Source organism: Theropithecus gelada, chromosome 14, assembly GCF_003255815.1.
Source record: "Theropithecus gelada isolate Dixy chromosome 14, Tgel_1.0, whole genome shotgun sequence".
Taxonomy (NCBI): domain Eukaryota; kingdom Metazoa; phylum Chordata; class Mammalia; order Primates; family Cercopithecidae; genus Theropithecus; species Theropithecus gelada.
This window is the reverse complement of record NC_037682.1, coordinates 111,821,315-111,842,913: the sequence shown is the minus strand read 5'-3', so window position 1 is coordinate 111,842,913 and position 21,599 is coordinate 111,821,315. Positions and strand designations below refer to the sequence as shown.

At 45.7% G+C, this 21,599-nt stretch overlaps 1 protein-coding gene across 4 annotated transcripts in view; it reads right to left on the bottom strand.

Moving 5' to 3' along the window:
• POU2F3 (POU class 2 homeobox 3) overlaps window positions 1-21,599 on the bottom strand; it is an 82,817-nt gene that overhangs the window by 18,258 nt on the left and 42,960 nt on the right. For 2 of the 4 annotated variants that reach the window (XM_025357082.1, XM_025357085.1), the window contains 2 exons: window positions 3,068-3,193; window positions 1,730-1,832 (listed from right to left, as the gene is read on the bottom strand). In XM_025357082.1, the coding sequence (XP_025212867.1) occupies window positions 1,730-1,832; window positions 3,068-3,193 (229 nt within the window). Of the gene's footprint in view, window positions 1-60; window positions 108-1,729; window positions 1,833-3,067; window positions 3,194-21,599 lie in introns of all 4 variants that reach the window. The other 2 variants (XM_025357084.1, XM_025357083.1) reach the window with 2 other exon arrangements.

The following is a 21,599-nucleotide window of genomic DNA, read 5'->3' as shown; positions in this document are numbered from 1 at the left end:
AATAAATTTTTCTGACTCCAAATTTGGAAGTGTCTTTCCACCACTGCATCATACACTGACCTAGCTGGTTATATGCCTGGGTCATTTTCATGTCACTCTCCAGTCTTCTGAAAACAAATTAAACTGTTACCTTCCCTTTTCCATTCAAGGAGTATGATGTTTATTGTTTAACCAAAATAAACACTTAAAAATTCAAATAGGGGCCGGGTGCGGTGGCTCAAGCCTGTAATCCCAGCACTTTGGTAGGCCGAGACGGGTGGATCACAAGGTCAGGAGATCGAGACCATTCTGGCTAACACAATGAAACCCCATCTCTACTAAAAAAATACAAAAAACTAGCCGGGCGTGGTGGCGGGCACCTGTAGTCCCAGCTACTTGGGAGGCTGAGGCAGGAGAATGGTGTAAACCCGGGAGGTGGAGCTTGCAGTGAGCTGAGATCTGGCCACTGCACTCCAGTCTGGGCGACAGAGCGAGACTCCGTCTCAAAAAAAAAAAAAAATTCAAACAGGGTCTCATTCATCACCATAGTATTCTGAGGTGCTTTGGAAACTAAGCGTAGTGACTCATTTGTGCACGAGCTAAGGGTGGAAGGCAGAGTTGCATTTTGTTTGGATTCTGGATTTCCAAAGCCTCTACCTGGGATTTGCCACAGAAGAGAGTTTATGCTTCCTCAATCACTTTTTTTTTTTCCGGAGACACAGTCTCTCTCTGTCACCCAGGCTGGAGGGCAGTGGTGCAATCTTGGCTCACTGCAACCTCTGCCTCCCAGGTTCAGGTGATTCTCTTGCCTCAGCCTCCCGAGTAGCTGGGATTACAGGCTTGCACCACCACACCCAGCTAATTTTTGTATTTTTAGAGGAGACAGTTTTACCACGTTGGCCAGGCTGGTCTCGAACTTCTGGCCTCAAGTGATCTGCCCACCTCCTCCTCCCAACATGCTGAGATTACAGGCATGAGCCACCATGCCCAACCAACCCTCCATCACTTTTGACCCTAGCTGGTGGAGATGGGAGTGGGACAGGCAGCACAGTGTGATGGCCAAGAGTATGGGTCTCAGCTAAACGGTTCTGGAACTTCCCAGTAGGTCACCAGAGGCATAATAGGACTACCTATTGCACAAGGTTATTTTGAGGAATGTCAGAAAAATTACCCAGCAGAGCTCCTGGCACATCATGCTCAAGAAATGTTAGCTATTTATTGATAGTTCAATCTATTTGCTCTTGGCCAGGAAGAAGTTCTCTGGTGGTAATTTCCCTGCCAGAGAAAACCTGAACACCCTTTCTACAACCTGTGGGTGGCACTGCTGCTCTCTCCAAATAGAATCACAGCCAGGCTTCCAGGCAGCAAGTCCGAATCTGTGTCTAGGAGAGATTTCCAAGGAATTGGGACTTGTCTGAACTACATTTCCCAGGGCGCTTCCCCTCCCTGTACAGCACAGCTCTCCTCCACGCCTGCACCTTCCGTCTCCACTCCCCACGAAATTGAGGAGGTGGGCCAGACCACCCAAGAGGAGGCTGGGAAGGGGAAGCAGAGAAGGAGACTAAGTCTGCAGGAGCATTGCCAGGGTCCCTTCCTCAGACTCTGGGGTGGATAAGTAGGTCTTAATAGCAGATGGGTGACTGACTAATGCATGCTCTCCAATTAGGCCCCCTCACCCAGCAAAAAGCAGCAGCAGCAGCAGCAGCACTTGACTGGACTCGGTCTATGTGGAAAACCTCAGGGTTCTTACCTTGTTGCCCAGGCTGGGTCTGAGATAGCAGGAACTGGGATACAGACTGTAAGTGGCCGGGAACCAGCACAAGCTGCTGGAGCGGATGGAGGGAAGCCATGTCCTGCACGTGGAGAAATACACATACATCACAGAATTTACAAGCTGGGGACATCAGCCCCATCTGCCTGCCATGCATCTGTCCCAGGAGTCTCCAGACTTGGAGACTGTGCAGGCTGACCTTGCTTTATGCCACTGTGTATCCCCAGTGTCTAGCAAATAGTAGGTACTCCATTAATGCTGGTATTGTTACAGCTTCTGCCCTCAGCCTGGGAGTCCTTACGACATATTGTTACTTAATCCTTGCCTCCTAAGTTAATTTTTATATGTGTCAGTCCTGTCTCTCAACTAGACTGTAAAATGCCCTGAAGGCAAAGCCTGGGTATGACCCATCTCTCAGAGTTTATCCTAGAGATAACATGCAATCCCCAACAGTCCAATTCTTTTTTAATCTCATGCCACTTGATTATGCTAAAAGCCATGCCTCGGCTGTTTCCTGGGCCTGAGTCTTTCCTGGAGGGTGTCCGGGTGGGAGTTGTGAGGTGGAACAAGCTATTCATTCTTAATAAAACACATTTAGTTAAACAAAAAGTCCAGGGTTTCTCCTACCAGCCCAGGACATAGGACTAATAATTCTGATGCTTGGGGGATCGGGGAGTCCTCTGCAGTGGAGACCCCGAGCTCTGTGCCCCATGGGGTTGAGCTTAGGTTTGTGCACAGAGAGAAGACCTGAGGCGCCTTGCTGAATGGAAGGTGAAGGGACGGGTCCACATTCTTATGTGTTTCCAGAAAGGAGTGGTTCTTTCTCCCCCAGGTGATTCCTGCTGACAAGAGGTCTCATCACATGAACGCCCTCCCGGACCTTGGCTGTTACTAGCTCAGACGCCGCTTTCTTCCCCCACCAGCAATCCATTCTAGTTTGGCTCTAACATAAAACCTTAGGGGAGGCAGAGTGGGCCCACTGGGGACAGAAACGCTCTCTAACCCAGCAGCAGCTGTCCACCTAGGATTCCCCTGGATGTGGCTGGCAGCACGGCTGTTAGGTCCTTGGCTTTGGCAAGCCTGGCTCCTTTTTGTCCCCAAGAAGTAGAGGCCTACTTCTTCACATCCCTAGCCAGGCTCCACCTGTAAGAGGACTGTTTTAGAGCCCCACTCACAGCCTCCAAATCTCTTTCCCACATTGCCTGCAGGGGGTTCTTTAGACTGATACGGGTTCACAGAGTACCAAGCATGGAAGTTGAACATTTTCCCAGAGGGATTGAGTTAAACACACTGGCCCACTGTGAATATCAGGGTTACCTGACATGGGCTGGCATTTACCCCAGACATTTGGTTTCCGGACATCATGGCAGGTCCTTGACTCAGGTGGCATGGCCGATGGGAGAGGGTCTGCTGCAGGGAGTCACTGAGATCTTCGGTTTTAATCTGCAAGTGGAAGGAAGAGGAGAGTGTCAGTGCTGGATCCCATCAGGCAGTCAGAGATGGAAATGGCAGGAAGATCCAGGCAGGAAAGGAGTGACCAGCCTAGAGAGGAGAGAGCTAGCCCAGGGCCTACTGGGCTGCAGCTTACTTTTCCTGCCTGTGTGTGCCCTTCCAGCCAGGGCAGCTGGGCAGAGGCCTCTGTGAGTGGCCCTGAAACGACAAAAACAATGACAGTGTAGTGACTTTTAAAAATAGGGCTCGATGTAGGAATTTGAGACCAGCCTGGGCAGCATAGCAAGACTTCATCTCTAAACTAAAAAAAAAAAAAAAAAAAAAATTAGCCAGGCATGGTGTTACATGCCTATAGTCCCAGCTAGTTGGGAGGCTGAGATGGGAGGATCATTCGAGCCCAGGAGTTTGAGGCTGCAGTGAGCTATGATCATGCCACTGCACTCCAGCCTGGGTGACATAGTGAGACCCTGTCTCTTAAAAAAAAAATGGATTAAATTCTTAGAAATTCTGAGATGATATTCTTTTTTTTCTTAGGAGGAAGAATGTTAAAATTTATTTAGGACAGGATAGTGATCCTAAATGGCATTCTTAAAACTCTTCACCTCACAGAGTAAAAAACTGGCAACCCTTTACTGATCTCCCCCAAATTCTATATTTTATTTTCCTCAATGGAATCTCATCTATGAAACCCCAAAGTCTGGGCACCACTGATCTGGAGGAGTCTTCCTTCCCACCTCGTTTGTCTCCACGCCTCTCCATCCTCTGTGTCTGCCCCTGCAGCTGCACCTCTCCATCCTCTGTGTCTGCCCCTGCAGCTGGCCCTCTTCACCTGTGTGGCTTTGGTGACAGTCCTTGCCTGTCTTCCTACAGGTGAAGGCATGTCTCCCTCACAGCCAGTGCTGTAGTTACAGCCTGAGGGGCCCGTGGTGGTTTCCAAACTCTCTCCAGTCTCTACCACCCTGCAATGACAGCACTAACCGCCCACGCGTGGGCTTCCCAGGTGTCCCAGGGCAGGGCAGGAAGTGCTGCTTCTGCCCACTTCTCCTCCCATCCCAGGAAAACTACCCTCTTGCAGCTTTTCAGGAAGTCCCCTGGGAGGGTGTCCACGTGACTTTAAATTCATATAATGTGACGGGGGCACAAGCTCTAGACCATACCTTATAAGAGATATTGGGAAGACACTCCTCAGCGGACATCTGGTTGTTCCCTATCCAGATAGAAACTCTTGGCCATAGAGATGCTGGCTTAAACCATTTCCTTGGTCTACACTGCGAATATCACTGACATCCTGGAACATCTTCTGTTTGTGTTGTTTAACCTAAGTTAAAAGTTCAGACTAACAGCTAAACTTGTGCTTAATCCTTTCGGGAAAAAAACGGTGCTTTGGATCACTAAAAAAAGAATTCCTTATAAACAGCTCTATTATAAAGACACATGTACATGTTATGTTCATCACAACACTATTCACAATAACAAAGACATGAAATCAACATAAATGCCTGTCGATGATAGATTGGGTAAAGAAAATGTGGTATATATACACCATGGAATACTATGCAGCCATAAAAAAGAATGAGATAATGTCCTTTGCAGTAACATGGATGGAGCTAGAGGCCATTATCCTTAGCAAACTAATGCAGGAACAGAAAACCAGATACCACATGTTCTCGCTTGTAAGTGTGAGCTAAATGATGAGAACACATGGATACATAGAGGGGAACAACACACACTGGGGCCTATTGGAGGGTAGAAGGTGAGAGGAGGGAGAGGATCAGGAAAAATAACTAATGGGTACTAAGCTTAATATGTGGGTGATGAAATAATCTGTACAACAAACTCCCATGATACAAGTTTACCTATATAACAAACCTGGACATATACCCCTGAACTTAAAATAAAAGTTACATAAAATGAAAAAAGAATTCTCTTTGGTTGGACAATTAGGAAGATCCTACTGACATTAGAGACTGAGTAGGTAGCTAATGTCCTAAATATGGTGCCTTTCACATGGTGAAAACCCAATGAACATTAATTGAACAAAAGACATAAACAAAACCCATTTCTCTACAGCCTCCAATGAGGTACAGGGAAGAAAATGCTGAAGAGGCGCATTGAATGCTGACTTTGTTTCTAGCCCTAACTCTGACTCTAATTTACTATGTAATCTTCAGCCTCTATGGGACTCAGCATCTATGGGACACAGTTTCCCCATCTACTGTATGATAGTCCAGAATTTTTCTCCCTATCTGTCAACAAATGGAATTACAAATTCCAATTCCCTAGTGCATTTGGTAGACCTGGCCCGTCGAGGTTGCTGCTGTGTTCTTAGATAAAGCAGATCTAAATAACACTGAGAAGCCCTGGTTGCACAGAAATTGGTAAGAAGATGGCTGTTTCAGGGACAGTCTTTGGATATCATTCCTCTCACTTAAGGAGACTATTATGGAACTTTGGAAGCAAAGAGAAGGAAGGGGGAGAGACGGGAAATAACTGTGGGGGCAGAGGGTTAGACATTCAGAAAACTCAAATCACACGGTTGCCTGGGCGTTGTCTCTAAGAGCCCCACTTCTTTGCCCCATGCCCCTTCAGTTGTGCCCATCCACACTTGCCACCTCTAAGAAACTCTGGCGTCCTAGTTCTTCTCCCCAAAATTAGAGTTTCCACATCCTTAGATTCCAGGAAAACATGTGTTAGCAAGTTTTTAAAAACTAGAAATAGATGATAAACTACTTATTTCAAAATCACCACCACCACTACAACTTTAAGGTTTACTCTGAGAGGGGATTTTACTTAAGCCAGGCCTTTGTGGTCCCCACCTCTTCCCTGCATAACCTCCTCCTGCCCCCGGGCATCCGCCATCCCAGACGGTACTGGGGAGGCAGGATGGAGGAAGGGGGACAGAGGGAGAACGTGGAGCACTGGAGGTAAAATCAAGCTGGTGGAACAGCCTCTGGCAGCTTGGCCCAGTTCCATCTCAGAGGCAAGTGGCAGGGCTCCTCTGTAGACTCATTATGCACAAGGGAGAGATAAGGAGAGGCAGCTATGACAGAGCTTGAAAACATGTGCTTTGCCTCCAACCTGGGCGCTATCTGTTAGAATCTGTGCCAGGTCTTCCTGCAACACTTAATTTCAGAAACCAGCGCCATCATAAAAGAAAACGCACCCTTTCATCTGCTTCCTGGATCAATTGCCCTTCAAACTCTTTGGGGGGCACTCCCGACCTCCCAGTTGTAAAAATGAAAGGTGTGATAGCAGAAAAGCCCTTTGGTGTTAGTTCGGGGCTTTCTGACAATCCTCTGCATTATTTTTTTTTTAATTTTTTGATTTTTTTTTTTTTTTTTTTTTTTGAGACAGAGTCTCGCTCTGTTGCCCAGGCTGGAGTACAGTGGCATGATCTCGGCTCACTGCAACCTCCTCCTCCCGGGTTCATGCCATTCTCCTGCCTCAGCCTCCCAAGTAGCTGGGACTACAGACGCCCACCACCACACCTGGCTAATTTTTGGTATTTTTAGTTGAGGCGGGGTTTCACCGTGTTAGCCAGGATAGTCTCGAACTCCTGACCTCGTGATCTGCCCACCTCGGCCTCCCAAAGTGCTGGGATTACAGGCGTGAGCCACCGCGCCTGGCCACATTATTTTTTTCTGATTTGTTTGACCGACCTTTTACTCTTTTCTAATTTTTATTTATTTATTTTTATTTATCTTCTTTACAGTTCCTTTGGATATGGAATATTTTATTTTTCATAATTCATTACCCTCTGGGTGTGAAGAGCTGATAGTAACCCCAAAAGAAGACAATCCTAAACAAACCAAATTGAAAGACAACAAAGGACACTGCTTTCTTGATGACAAGTTCTCAAATCTCAGCTTTGATCAGTGGTCTCTATTAGCTGAGCTCAACAGGAAGGAGGAAGGGTACGTTGACAATTCCCATGGCCTCCAACAGACATCTTTGACATTCTCAGGGATTCAGAAATGAAGAAATTAAGAAATAAAGTCTTCTTGAATTTACAAAAATCCCTTTTTACAGCTGTTAAGGGGAAAAGGTTGGAACCTTTCCAGGCAACTGGGTGTTGGCTGTGGATCTGGAAGATGAGATAGAGAGACTTCTGTTGGATCCCATTGACTTCTAATGTGAGAACCGGAGGCAAATTGGACGAAAACCCAATTTCCCCCGTGCTTGTGAAAACCCAACCAAACCCACAGCCTGCCTGGAACCAAGAAGATCATCTCCAGGGTCTCTTTGGCAGTTCTTCTCACGCAAGTGGAGGGTTTCTGCAGACTTTACTTGGGACGGATGCATCCCTGGAGACGCGGGCCACCACAGGGTGCTCTGCCCTGCCACAGCCGCTGAGCAGCCTGTCCAGCTATTGGACAAGCTTTGTTGTTTAGGATCTTCTCCACCCACTGTGCTGTGCAAAGGTATTACACTGAGTTTTAGGCAGTGATCAGGGAGGTAAAAAGGTATTAGGGATGATTATCTTTTCTGATCCCAGTGAACTCTCTGACATCACTTAATTTAGAAAGCAGTAGTCTCATTCTGGAAGGAGAGAGCCCCTTCCAAGGAGGTGGAAGCCCTTTCTACAGCCCTCCTTGGCTTTACTGTCATAGCCGGGAGGTGTGAGGAAAAGTGTTCACCCTTCCATCTCACAGAAGCTCAGAGACCTTCAGAGACGGGTATAAACTCATATAGCAATATCCTGGCAAAACTCTGACAAGAGAGCGGTCTCCTGACCATCCTCTGGTGCTTTATCTACCAAAAAATATTACACACATCCCAAGGGTAGGAGAGAGAATAGATCATCGGTGATGGAAAAGGTGGCGTTCTGGCCCAGACGTACACTGGGACCTCCTTACTGACCATCTGTTTTAGGTTCATGGGATGGGGCATGGTGGGGCTGGGGTACTCACCTTTAACCCCCTCCCCATGACACTTTCACATGGCCCTCTCTGGGGGAAGACAGCTTAACACTAATGAATATATCACTGGTGATGAAAATGATCAAAGCTGTTGTCCCAGTTGCATAACTCGTTTGTGGAAAGTGTTTCATAAACATTTCACAAGAAGGAGCGTTTCAAAGCGTGAACATCTCCCAACCTGCCTTCAATTACAGGCAAGATTTTTTTTTTTCTCCCCCCTTCTACACTTCTCCCTAGCAGTGAGGAAGAGTTTCTGTTTTGGAACTGATATATAAAAGATTGGCAAATGCGTTCCTCATGAAAACATTTTAAAAATATATTCCAAGTGGTGGCATGGGGCAGATGGGTAACTCGTCTCAAGTGAACAGGGCTAAAAGTACCCCAAGAGATATCGGCTGCATTTTTGCTTGGGGGATTCTCCCATCTCCATGGCTCTTAGCTTTCCTTAGGCGTCCAAGGCTCCTGCCTCCTCAGATGCCTCTGGGAAGTGCTTGGAGGGATGACCTCATCCAGCCCCTGGACTCTAATCAAACCTATGCTATAGCAGCCTAGGTGTGCCTTTGCCCATGCAAACTGGGATTATCACCCTGAGAGCTTCAAACACACACACAAAGGAGGGATGGAAGAGAGGAGACATATGGCTCCTAGGAGGCTGGAACCACGTGGGGTTGCTACTGCTGAAAAGACGCTTTCCAAAAAGCCATCCTTATTTTTCCCGCTTGTCACTACTCTGGAAATGCAACAGTCTTATCAGTCATGTTATTTAATGCTTTGTCTTCAGTTCTTAGGACATAGCATTGCTAGTGCTGACACGTGCATGAAAAACCCTATCATTTTAAAACCATAAAAGTTTTCTTCCCCCTCTGGAATATAAATCCCTGAATTCAGTTCTAAAAATGTTGGGAGGTGGCTGTGCCCTCATGGCAGACCCACCCTCACGAATGCTTCATGGTGCTCAGGACTTGAATCATTTTAACCAGAGCACTGCTGCGGAGCCCTCCTGAGGCACCTGCAGCATCCTCTCCAGTGGGCAGCTGCTTTTGTCAACCTGATCCCCTCTGAGTCAGCATCTGCTGGTTCTTTTGGTGGCCTACCTGGTAGAAAAGAGGACAGAGCTACCCTCTCTGGTTCTTTGACTAGGGAAAAGCATGACACAGAACTTTTGATATGCCCCCACAGAAGGCTGTTCTGCCCCTAAATAAGTGAAATGGCAGAAGGAGAAGGTGTGGGAGGGGGAAGAAATGCTAAGCATCAAACTCTGAGAACCGTTTCCAAGCCCAGTGGCTGTTCTTGGGAAGTGTCTAGTATATAAATGCAGTTCATCATCACACTGGGGTGTTGTTTTTTTTTTTTTTTTAACATATTCCTGTGCTGCTTATCAGGGAAGGGCTTTGCTATCCCCAATGGGGATGATAAAAAAGACATCCAGCAAATAAGCACAAGGCTCAGAATCAATCGGGATCCTGACTTTGGGACCCATTCTTGCCTCCAACTAGTTGCATGACCTAATATTACGTTACTTCACTCATCTCTGTAGTCCTAGATTATTCCTTGAAAATGAAGAGAAATAGACCAGATGAAATCTACTTAAGAAACTTAGGCCAGGCGCAGTGGCTCATGCCTGTAATCCTAGTACTTTGGGAAGCCGAGGTGGGCAGATCACGAGGTCAGGAGATGGAGACCATCCTGGCTAACACGGTGAAACCCCGTCTCTACTAAACATACAAAAAATTAGCTGGGCATGGTGGCGGGTGCCTGTAGTCCCAGCTACTCGGGAGGCTGAGGCAGGAGAATGGTGTGAACCCGGGAGGCGGAGCTTGCAGTAAGCCAAGACTGTGCCCCTGCACTCCAGCCTGGGCTACAGAGAGAGACTCCATATCAAAAAAAAAAAAAAAAGGAATTTATAATGTATAAAGAGAGAGTAGGAATACACTTATAAGCATATAAGTATGCTTACTATGTTACAAGACCCATTTTATAGATGAAAAGACTGAGGCTTAAAGACATTAAGAAATTTGCATAAAGTCACACTGCTGGTAAATAATGGAGCTGAGATTTCAGTCTAAGTCAGTCTGACTCCATACTTCTACACAATCCTCACTCTCTCTGTGTGTGATGGAATTATAGAATTATAGACTCTTCAAACTTGTTTGGTGTAGGTTGTACTAGGTGTATGGCAGAGATTCCACAATGTGTTGATTCCTTTCCTTCGCCATCAGAACTGGAAGGAAAAATAGACATCACCTGGTTCATTTTACAGATACGACTTCTGAAGCCAGAGAGGGAAAATAACTTGCTCAGGGAAACACAGCTAGAGCTGCAGTCAAGTTAGTCCTAAAGACCAAGCCAGGGCTGATTAGCACGGATCTGCTAACTCCCTATCCAGTGTCCAGTTCATTCTACTGCACTGCCGCATGTCTCTGTCACCTGTTTTTATCACTCTCAAGTTGTTGCCTACTCTGGCTATTGTAATAACTCAGTTGTAGCCTTAATCCTGCTGTTCCCCTACAGAGATTTAGTTGCAGTCAAAAGAAAGAACCGTGAACCCCACTGACAGTTCTCAATGACTATGCAGGGCAAGGTTCAGAATCAGATAAACACACATCTGTTTGATATGGAAACATAATGCACTTGGCTTTGCAGCCAGCATCCTTGAGTCTCACATACACAAAATAACTACAAGGTGTGATATTTGCTCTTACCTCCTCCATTAGGACGAGAAGAGATGAAGAGGGGAAAAAGGTGGCTCAGGAATGTCATGAAATCTCTGTCCCAGTGTGTATTTTACTATGGGGTTCCAGATGAATCCAATAAAAGGAACTGCACATGCCCTGTCCTGAACGCACACACACACATGTGTACAGCACCAACTTATGATCACCAAGCACTACACAGATTCGTTACAGGAGCATCAGCTCAAGAAAGAGAAAAAATATTTTTTACAGCACTATTGAGATGAGAAACACTTTCAGACATACCATCATTTATTCTTCTTGATAATTCAATGAGGGACGTAATCTTACCAAACTGTTTTAACAGATACAGGAACCAAGGCTCAGAGAATTGAAGCAACATTCCCAACATCACACAGCTAGGAAGAGGAGAGTCTGACTCTCTACATGGTTATTTGGCCTCCAGAACCCTCCCTTCTGCCTGTACCATGCTGTGAGGCAGCTGCACTGGGCCTTCCACTCAGAATTCTGGGCTCCTGGAAGCTACTGAGAGGTGCTTGTTCACTCCAGCCTCTTCTGTGTACTATATTGCTTTTATGTATGGTGCACAGTTGGGATAAACATTTCCAGGCTACACTTACAAATGTAGTCTGGGACCTTTACACATATTTGTGGCCTAAATAGTCATCGAGAGTGAAGTTTTCAACAGGTCTGAATGGGAATCTCTTTGGCATTTCCTGAGTGAACCTGCAATTTGGAAGCTTGTCCTCGAAGGGCATTGGATAAATGAAGCAAATGGTTATCTCTGGTAATTTTCATTTTTTAGTCTTCCAGGAAACCTGAGGTCTTCCTTGTCTCTTTACTCCTGTGGCACCCCAAATCAAGTGAGGCCGCCCCAGGTCTGTTTCAGCAGCAGCTGGAAAAGGTGGTCTTCTATGTGGCATGAACGAAACACAGTTTCCTGCCCTATAAAGTTTCCCTTTCCAGTTCAGCTTAGTTCAACAAATATTTACCAAGCACCTATTGTATACCAAAAGGCACTAGGGACACAAAGATGAATAGGAAGCCCCCAGGTTAATTGAGAGGCTGTGCAAGTCAGAGTCATGTCCTACAGAGCAGTACTTCTAACCCTCAGAAGCAGGTACGAGGTGGCAAAGAAAAGGTTGCCATTCACTTCGTCAGAGAGGAGAACAGCTAAAGAAAAGGGAATGTGATGAGGAAGGCTCTCAGAAGAAAAGCCCTTCTGAGCAACCCTGAAGGATGAAGAAAAGTTTGCCAGGCAGAGAAAGCAAAGAAAGGCATCCCAAGAAGCAGAAGTGGAGGAAGTGGCTCCGTCCAAAGTTGCAGAGGGTGAAACGGCGCTTCCTCTTCCTGTTCAGGATTTACCAGCAATTTGGGACTGCTGCTGCAGGGAAGGGAGGCGACAGGTGGGTGAGCAGGCAGGGGCCCATGGCAGAAGACAAAAGAGTTCAGAAGGGACTCTGAGGGCATGGTGGAACTAAAGTAAAGGGGAGTGATTGCAGTGAGATTTTAGTTTTAGTTCAGTTATCCTAACCGCCCTGTGGAACATGGATTTGAAGAGAGCGCGACTGTAGTCAGGGCAGCCAGTTAAAAAGCTATTTACTGCAATTGCCTAAGTAAGAACTCAAGAGGATGACCCTAAGGCCCAAACAGCACAGATTGGAGAGCTTTTAGAATATAAAATGTATTTCCACCCCTAAAGGTTTCTCTATTATAACAAAGGGCTGTTTATTTCAGGAATTGTCTGTTGAATGCCTCCAGGACCAGAACTAGCACAGAAAAAAATCTGAAGGTCCCTAAGCCAAACTGTTAATCATAGATGCAGGGGAGAGCATTTGGGGTTCTAGAAGCCATATATTTCTGCAATGTTTGATTTTTAAAAGCTAATTCTTAGTATTAGATTAGGAAAGATGAAGACGAAAGTTAGTAAGCATTCAAAATGTCACGTAACTATATAGAATGTTACAGTTTACAAGATGACAAAGTTAGTTATAGAGCTGCTTCTTTTGCCTGGTGAAAAGGGTGTCTTGAGAGGTTTAAAGGTACGTTATCTAAACGAACATACACACATATATGAAGATATGCATATGTATGTCATACATACATGTACATATGTATATATTTAAAGCAACAACTTGGAATCGATCTCTTTGTCCACATTTTGTGTCACTGTCTCGCAGTAGGCAACACCTGGGGTGTGGCCCACGGACCTCGCTTGTACATCTCCACGATGTTCTGCAGTTTACAAAGCACTTTCAAACACATTTCTGTTGATTTTCAGAATACATTCATGAGATTGAAAAGGCAGGTAATGTTCTTCCTGCTTGTGGAAAACAGGGTCATAAATGGTAAGAGATCTGTCCAAGGCACATGTTGGCTAGCAGAAGAGCTGTGACTTGAACTCAAGTCATCTAAAATTCAGCATGCCTTTCAAATGCCTAGGATTTTCTCAGGAATCCTTCCTAAATAAGTGGATTTTCAGTCACAGAAATCCATCCCTTGAAGCTCCAAAGCCTTTTATCTCAGTTTTGGATAGATATGTATTGGTTTCTTTTTGAATAGAGATCTTGCTAAAAAGTATCATATACATCCCTATTTTGCCTTAAAGCATACCTGGAAGATAATTTAGTCAATGACTCAGAGTCATAATTTCAAACTTGTTTTAAAAGCAACCATACCCTCAGGGATATTGATGTGTTTGACCTCTGTTGGCTGTAGCACTGGATGGCCCTAGACTGCCCTTTTTTCTGGTTTTTTGTTTTCTCTCTCTTTTTTTTTTTTTCAGCTCTGAGCTCTGCTTTTCCCAGTTTTTTTTCTTCCTTTCTCACAATCAAGTTTATCTCTGCTTCTATCAGTACGCTTGCTTCTAGCAATCCCCTATTCCAGCTTGAATTTGCACTTTTATCTGCTAAGGGATAGAAAAACCAGATCATTAAACTCAGTATGACCATCTCTAAAATAAAAGTTTAAGGCTCTGAGAAAGGGCCTGGCTTGTAGTCTCATTTGCTTCCTTCTTACTGTCAGTATTCGTCTTACTGTCTAAATAGGTTGGCTACTGGCTCTCTGGATAAGTGAGGCAATGCAGCACTGCCATGAAGCTCTCTTCAACACTTGACTTGTGCTTTGGCTTAATTTGTATTAACTAGGTGCCTATCCTGTTACACCTATTAGCCAGGGACAGGGCTCTAAGCACAAGGGTTGGCTGAACCTACTCAATTGACAGTTTAAGATAAATTCTTTAAGGCTAGGGAGCAGCTACCAAATTTGTTACCAAAGGCTGAGTGGACTTGAGCCAAGGGACTCTATCAGTGTATCTAAGTTTCCCTATGTATAAAAGGGAAATAATCTCTGATACATCCCCAGGTCTCAAGGGTTAGGGATGAATGTCTAGAAAACCTATTCCAGGGAGGGCTTTCCTTGTTTCTGTCACTAAAATGATCGAAGATACGAATTTTGCACACTTAATACCTGAGAGACTATCTTGCTTACTGTGGCCTGCCCAGCACAGTGCATGATGTCTATCACTTAGTAAGTGCTTATTAATGGTACTAATGCATAAATACTTTTGACAGTCCTCGAATATAGGAAATTGAGTCTCAGAGAAGTCAAATGATTTCCCAAAGGCCATATAGCTAAGAAGTGCAGAGCTTGAATCTAGGCCTGACCAAATCCCCCAAATCAACCCTCTTCCACTGTATCATGTGATTTATAAAGTCATGCCAAACTAGGCTCGTTTCCTTTCATATCAGGTTTTCAGAATGGGAGATCAGACAGATACTATCATTGAAATATGTACATATGTATTTAGGTACTGTCCTGGAGGTCAAGATGGGCTGAGACAGGATTGATTAAATATGGGTCACTGTCATCTAGGAGGGACATCTTCAATGGCATGCCACAGGACCCCACTTGTGGTCCACTGTGGCTAAGAATGTTATCAGTAACGTGGATGAAGATGTAGCATCCACACTTATTACATCTCTGCACGAGGAGCAGGGCCAGCTAATACTCTGTGCAGACATCAAGATTAAAAAAAAAAAAAAGCTTGAACATATGGCAGGAAGGGAAGCAAGTCATAAGATAAAACATAGGAACAAATATAAAAATCCTTTACTTAGAAATATGTAAATTAACTGCACAAGTTGAAACAACAATTTATATGAAAAAAGACTTGAGACTCATTAACCGACTCAAAGAGCATGTAAGTTGACAGTGTGACATAATTACCTTTAAAAAAAAAAAAAAACCCATAGGATAGGCGGTACTAACAGAAGTAGAGCATCCGAATGGAGGGAGTTTCCCATACTGGACTGCATCGTTCCATGAGGGCAGGCCCCATTACTGCCTTATTTGCAGCTGGCGCAAGTAGAAATCAGGGCAAGAGAAAGGCATAGTACCTGCTCAATAAATACATTCAAATGGGTAAATGGATGGCTGGATGAACAAATAGTTGCACCGTGCTCTGGCCCGCCTGGATCTCATCTGAGCATTGAGTGTTATGCTGTACACTTGTGGGTCTCATACTTAAGGGGAGTGATTGGCAGACCAAAGCCATGCATGTAAAGGCAACAAGGCACAAACAAATTCAAGAAGTTCATCACAGCATTGTAAAATAAAGTATGGAAAGCAACCTAATATCTATCGATTGGGGAATGGAAAAGTAAGATTATGTTAAAACAATAGAACAAGCCAGGTGCGGTGGCTCACACCTATAATCCCAGCCCTCTGGTAGGCCGAGGCAGGCAGATCACTTGAGGTCAGGAGTTCAAGACCACCATGGCCAACATGGTGAAACCCCATCTCTATTAAAAAAAAATACAAAAATGAGCTAGGCATGGTAGTGGGCACCTGTAATCCCAGCTACTGGGGAGGCTGAGACACGAGAACTGCTTGAACCCTGGGGGCGGAGGTTGCAGTGAGCCGAGATAGCACCACTGCACTCCAACCTGGGTGACAGAGCAAGACTCCATCTCAGAAAAAAAAACAGAAAAACTCCCAAACAATAGAACATTATGTGGTCATTAACAAAAATCATATAACTCTATATGTACTGTCATGAAACAACCTATACATATTTTAAAATGTAAAAAGTCACTAAAGAATACATGTAATATAATTGATACGTATGTGTGTAGGCATTTTTTAGACTCCACAAACATTTTTACATTTCCATTTGTAATATATATCTAGAGAAACAGTCTTCTAGACATATATACACTACCCTGATAAAAGGAGTTACCTCTGGGAAGAGGACTGAGCATGAACAGGGATAAAAATAATCTTCCTTTTTATCTCTATTATGAAATATTTTATAACAAGAAAGTATTCATGTATTAAGTATATAACTAGTTTAAGGAAGAAAATCAGCAGCACAACATATGGAATCCTTTACAGACCCGGGATATTTACCCAGAAAAGGGATAATTTCAGGGTGATGACTCTTCTCAAATATTGAAGGGCTGCCATGTAATTGGGACAGACACAGGCCCTGAAACAGAAGCGGGCAGAATGACCAAGATGGCGTCTAACATTTCAACCCACTCAGTCCTGGAGCAGGCTGGTAGCAAGTCTGAAAACCCAGGATGAGTTTTGACAGAGACTTGGGACCGCAGGCCATCTGACAGGGGTATCAGCAGAATCTGTATATGAGGCATAGATTGTAGTGGCATCACTATTTCTTAGCCTTTTGAGGCTCATGATTAGTAAACATTTTTTTTAGAGTCAGATACAGTTGTTTTATTTTGCCAAATAAGAATATTAAAGTAACTAACATCATTGACTCTGACCTTTGTTTCATTATGTGCACTAAATATTTTAACATCAAAAATGCAAAATCTTGAATGAGAGAAATGGAATATATTTAGTTCTGTACAACTGCACTCCATTTCTCCTTTTTAAATTTCACCAATGCGGGTGAAAACTGAGTCATAAGACGTTATATCATGAATAAACAAACGTGTCAACACACAGGATTAAAGGGAGGAAGACAGCCCTGTGCCCGAGCAGCGGGCTCTATGGGATGCTGCTGAGAACAGGGGACAGACGGCCTCAAGGACCCATTAGCCCTCAGAGTCTGTGAGTTTCAGGCTCACCCCGGGGCTAAAGGCTCAACCCAAATTTATCTCCACAGTTTATGAAAAATAATGTTACAGTGATGTCATGTGTCACTGGATGTCCCCAGTCACACTGTTTCCATTCAAATGGCCAGGAGAGGGCAGCCCCAGGATGGCCACATTACTTCCTAAGGGGCGTTTAGTAAGAGCCCTGTTCTGGCTTGGGATAGTTAGCTGACCTAACTACCAACCTCAAACTGGGTTGGTCAGAGTCCTGCACACACTCCGGGTCCCTAGAGGCTAGGCCCTGGCACCCGACAACCACCGAGCCAACACTGGGATGCCTCTGTAAACAGCTCCTGGGCCCAGCCAGCAAGTGGTAGGGTTGGGCAATATTTACCAGAGCCGACTGGATGGAGCCCACTCCACACTCTATTTGCATAAAGCCAACAAGTTCACCTTCCTGGGAAAAGGGGGCAGGTTTTGTAGATCACTGGATGCAAGAAAAGACAACAGGCAGCAAAGCAGCCGGAAGAGCAGAGGAGATGGGCATTCGCGGCCCCCAGGAAGCGGGTGATAGGCGGTGGAGAGGTTCAGCCCAATGATCCAACAGTGCATTTATTTACCTACTTAATTTATTTATTTAGTTTTGAGATGGAATCTTGCTCTTGTCACCCAGGCTGGAGTGCAGTGGCGAGATCTCAGCTCACTGCAATCTCCGCCTCCCAGGTCCAAGTGGTTCTCCTGCCTCAGCCTCCCAACTAGCTGGGATTACAGGTACGCACCACCATGCCCCAGCTAATTTTTTGTATTTTTAGTAGAAGTGGGGTTTCACCGTGTTGGCCAGGCTGGTCTCCAACTCCTGACCTCAGGTGATCCGCTTGCCTCCATGCACTTATTTAGAACACACTTACTGAATGCACCAGTAATGGAACAGCGCAGGAACTCTTCTACCACAGATACGATACAGACCCTTTTCCCAAATAGTCCACTGACTGGTGGGCAGGGCAGACACAGACACACACACACACACACACACACACACACACACACAAAGCCTATTAAGGCACGCAGGTGGAGGTAGTAGTGGTGGGGGGCAAGTTAGAGAATGAGGCATTTGAACTGAGTTTGAAAAGATGAAGAGGAACCTGAGAGGGAGATGGGAAGTGGGGAGAAGGGAGGGGGCGGGGGCAGGCTAGGGTCAGGGCTCATGCAAACCAGAATCAAGATGGCTACTTCTCTGTTCCTCTCTGCTTTCGGGAGCTTCCATCATTCCAGGCAGGATTCTCGTTGCTTCCCATGTGGTACTTGGAAGTCCTTAGGACCCAGGGAAGGAGGGGAACTGGCGGCCTCTTATGCACTTGGACTCCCCAGATCCTCAGAGGCCTGCCTATACCCCCACCGTGTCGCTGCTAGGTTGCCGCATCCTGGACAAAGTCACAAACCCCAGACTCTGCTGCGCCATACCTTGTTTTATGCCAGGAAAGCACCTGTCCCTCCCAGGTCACGTGGGCAAGGGCATCCTCTACACAGTCTGGGAAGTGCCCTAATAGCCAGAAAGCTGCCCTCTTCCTGGCTGACAGGCCAACCTTAAGGGAGGCACCAAATCCTCGGAAAGGAAGTTGGTTCTGGTTCATGTCAGACACCTGGGGAGGGACTCCTTGTCTTCAGGCAGCTTTACTGCTTCCCTCTCCCAGACAGAGCAGTTAGCCTTCTCTGGCTTGGCAGCTCTCGCCTTAGAGTCCAAGTTCAGCTTGATCACTCTTCTCAGCCACACTTGCAAAAGTCCCAGCCCAGAGCTAGGAGCACAGCTCTCCACCACTGGCCTCTGCAGGAACCCACGTTTACTCCCAGTGACTGGGTATCCAAATCTTTCTAGGCTCAGTTTGCCAGCTACATAAGTGACCCGCAAAACCCACTTCCAAGCCCTTGGATGAAACCATCCACAGTGATGGCCTGGGTTAAGTTTTAAAAAATTTCTTGTTAAGATCACACACTGTGAGATGTCATCAAGGGGGAAAATATAAACATAAAAATCTTAATGTATAACTTGCGTTAAGCAAAGCCTATTGATGATATTTGGCTGTAACTGACCATAAAAATTCATTCTTTGTTCTCTGAAAAGATTCAGTCTAATATTTCTCTCTCTCTTTTTTTTTTTTTTTTTTGAAACCCAGTCTTTGTCACCCAGGCTGGAGTGCAGTGGTGGTATCTTGGCTCACTGCAACCTCCGCCTCTCAGGTTCAAGTGATTCTCATGCCTTACCCTCCAGAATAACTGGGGTTACAGGTGCCCACCACCATGCCTGGCTAATTTTTATATTTTTAGAAGAGACGGGGTTTCGCCATGTTGGCCAGCCTGGTCTTGAACTCCTAGCCTCAAGTGATCTGCCGGCCTCAGCCTCCCAAAGTGCTGGGATTACAGGCATGAGCCACTGTGCCCAGCCTAATATTTCTTTAAATGCATGTTCTCCGGTAAAGGAAAATAATATTTCAGTGACAAAACTTTGATTTGTATACAACATTTCAAAAACCACCCTGTTAGGTATAGTGAAGCATGCCTGTGTTTGCCTGGCCCAGACTGAGTCTTGCATGACTTTCTTATGATTGCTTTAGTAATGGCTGAGTCAGGCACAAGGACACAGGTAAGAACACTCAGAAGAAGGCCAGCAGTCAGGGGAATCTGAGCAGCACTGTCATCTGGAAAAGGAGGAACCAGAGGTCTTCAGAGCCTTCCAAGGGCAAAGCTAAGAAGAAGGGGTGAACTGGAGCCACATGGATATGAAATGGGGCAACTGGAACCAATATTGCTGCTAAATTGTTGCAATAGGAACAACAACAACTCATATTTATTGAGTGTCTACTGTGTCCAAGACACTTTACACTCAAGATCTCATTGAATCCTCCTCCTAACAGCATTATAAAGTTGATTCTATTTTTCCTCCCATTGAACAGAGAGAAAACTGAGGCTTGGAGAGCATAAGTCACCAGGTTACACAGATTCTCTTGGTGGAGCCAAGATTCAAGCCAGGTCTGTGCAATGCCAGAGCTCAATCTGCAGCCACACTGTCCGCTACAGGACTGGAACCAGGGACACCCTTCAGCAGTCCGTGCTGACGAAGTGTACAGGAGGAAATATGAGTAGATGCCAGTGCAGGGGAGGGGCTGCCAAGAAAGAAAAGCACAACAGGATGTGAACTAAGTATCTTCAGCAGTTGGGAGCCAAGAGGGCTTTGGTGGAAAAGGGAGGGAAGTCTCAACACTTGATCTGAACACAAGCAGCAGAAGTCCAGGAGGGTATGGGGACCATGAGGGCAGCGGTGATCAGTGGGACAAGCTGGATTTGGAGATAACAGACCTGCAGTGAGCACAGCCCCTGTGATCCAGCAGGCACAGAATAAAAGGAACGGAGTAAGTCCTGGCTCAGGTACTGGGGTGCAGGCCACTCAACCATTTGAGCCTCAGTTATCTTCTTTGTTAAATGAGAGTAGTAATACCCGCTTCACACAGTTCTTGTGAGTGCACAAAAACCTATTGGTTTACAGAAGGCCTCTGGAAGTTCTCAAGCAGAGAGGGACATAAAACTAGATGTGACCCGGTATCAGGTAGGAGCTATACAGGGACACAGAAAGAGCACCTGAGCCCCAGGGTGGCCTCAAAAGCCACTCAAGGGCCAGACTAGGGGGAAGGAAGTTTAAGGTGGAAAAAGTTTATTTTTAGCCAAGGCTGTGATTCTGGGAGAAGATGATTCTCTAGTTGGTTACCAGAGCTGCAGGCACAGCCCTCTCTGACTTGGGGGCAAAGAGAAAGCCAGGGTCCGCCCCCTCCCTGCAGGCACACACAAGCAAACACTGCCTCCTCCCCGGACCCTTCTCACGCACAGGCGCAGGGAGGCGGCTTCTCGAAGGGCCAGGGGAACCCTCTTTGGGTGGGAACCCTTCTCCACCCCACCCTTTACCTGGCAACCCTCCCTGTGCCTGCAGATACTATCTCTACCATCTCAGCTGGCAAGCCCCAGCCAGAAGAGGTCTGCGGGTGTTGGTATGACTGACAGGGCTTTGGAAACGTGGAAAAGTACTGGACACATGTCAAGTGAGGGGCTCCTGGGTAACATTAGGTCATGTCTCATTTGCAGGAGTACACACACTCACACTCTCTCTCTCTCTCTCTCTCTCTCTCTCTCTCTGTCCTCTTTCTCTCAAAAGCAGTCTGGTATGGTAGAAAGTCAGACAGGCCTGTCTTACATCTGAGCTCCACCTCGGGCAAGTTACTTAACCTCTCTGAGCTACAGTTTCCCCAGCTATATAATGGGAAGAATAATGCTTACCTCACCAGGCTGTTGTAAGGATTAATTAGGTAATCTTAAATAAGATATCACCTATGTAAAGTGCCTGGCACAGCACATCAACTTTGGTTTGAATTCTGGCTCTAAGCAAGTTGCTTGATCTCTCCTAGCCTCAGTTTCTTCATCTTTAAAATGGAAATATAACGTCTACTGCTCTGGGTGGCTGTAGGTTTAAATGAGATACTGCTTGCAAAAAGCATTCAGCCCAGTGCCTGTTATAAACTAAAGGTGCAATAAATAGTATTAACTTCCCCTGTTGTTGTTTGGGGCTAAATCCAGCTTCCCTTTCAAAAGCCTTGCTCCAAAGAAACGCCTGCTTGAAAAAGGGAAGACCTGGCCCTGCTTTTAGTCTTACCAGTGTCTGCATCCAACAAAGGCAATTCACTGA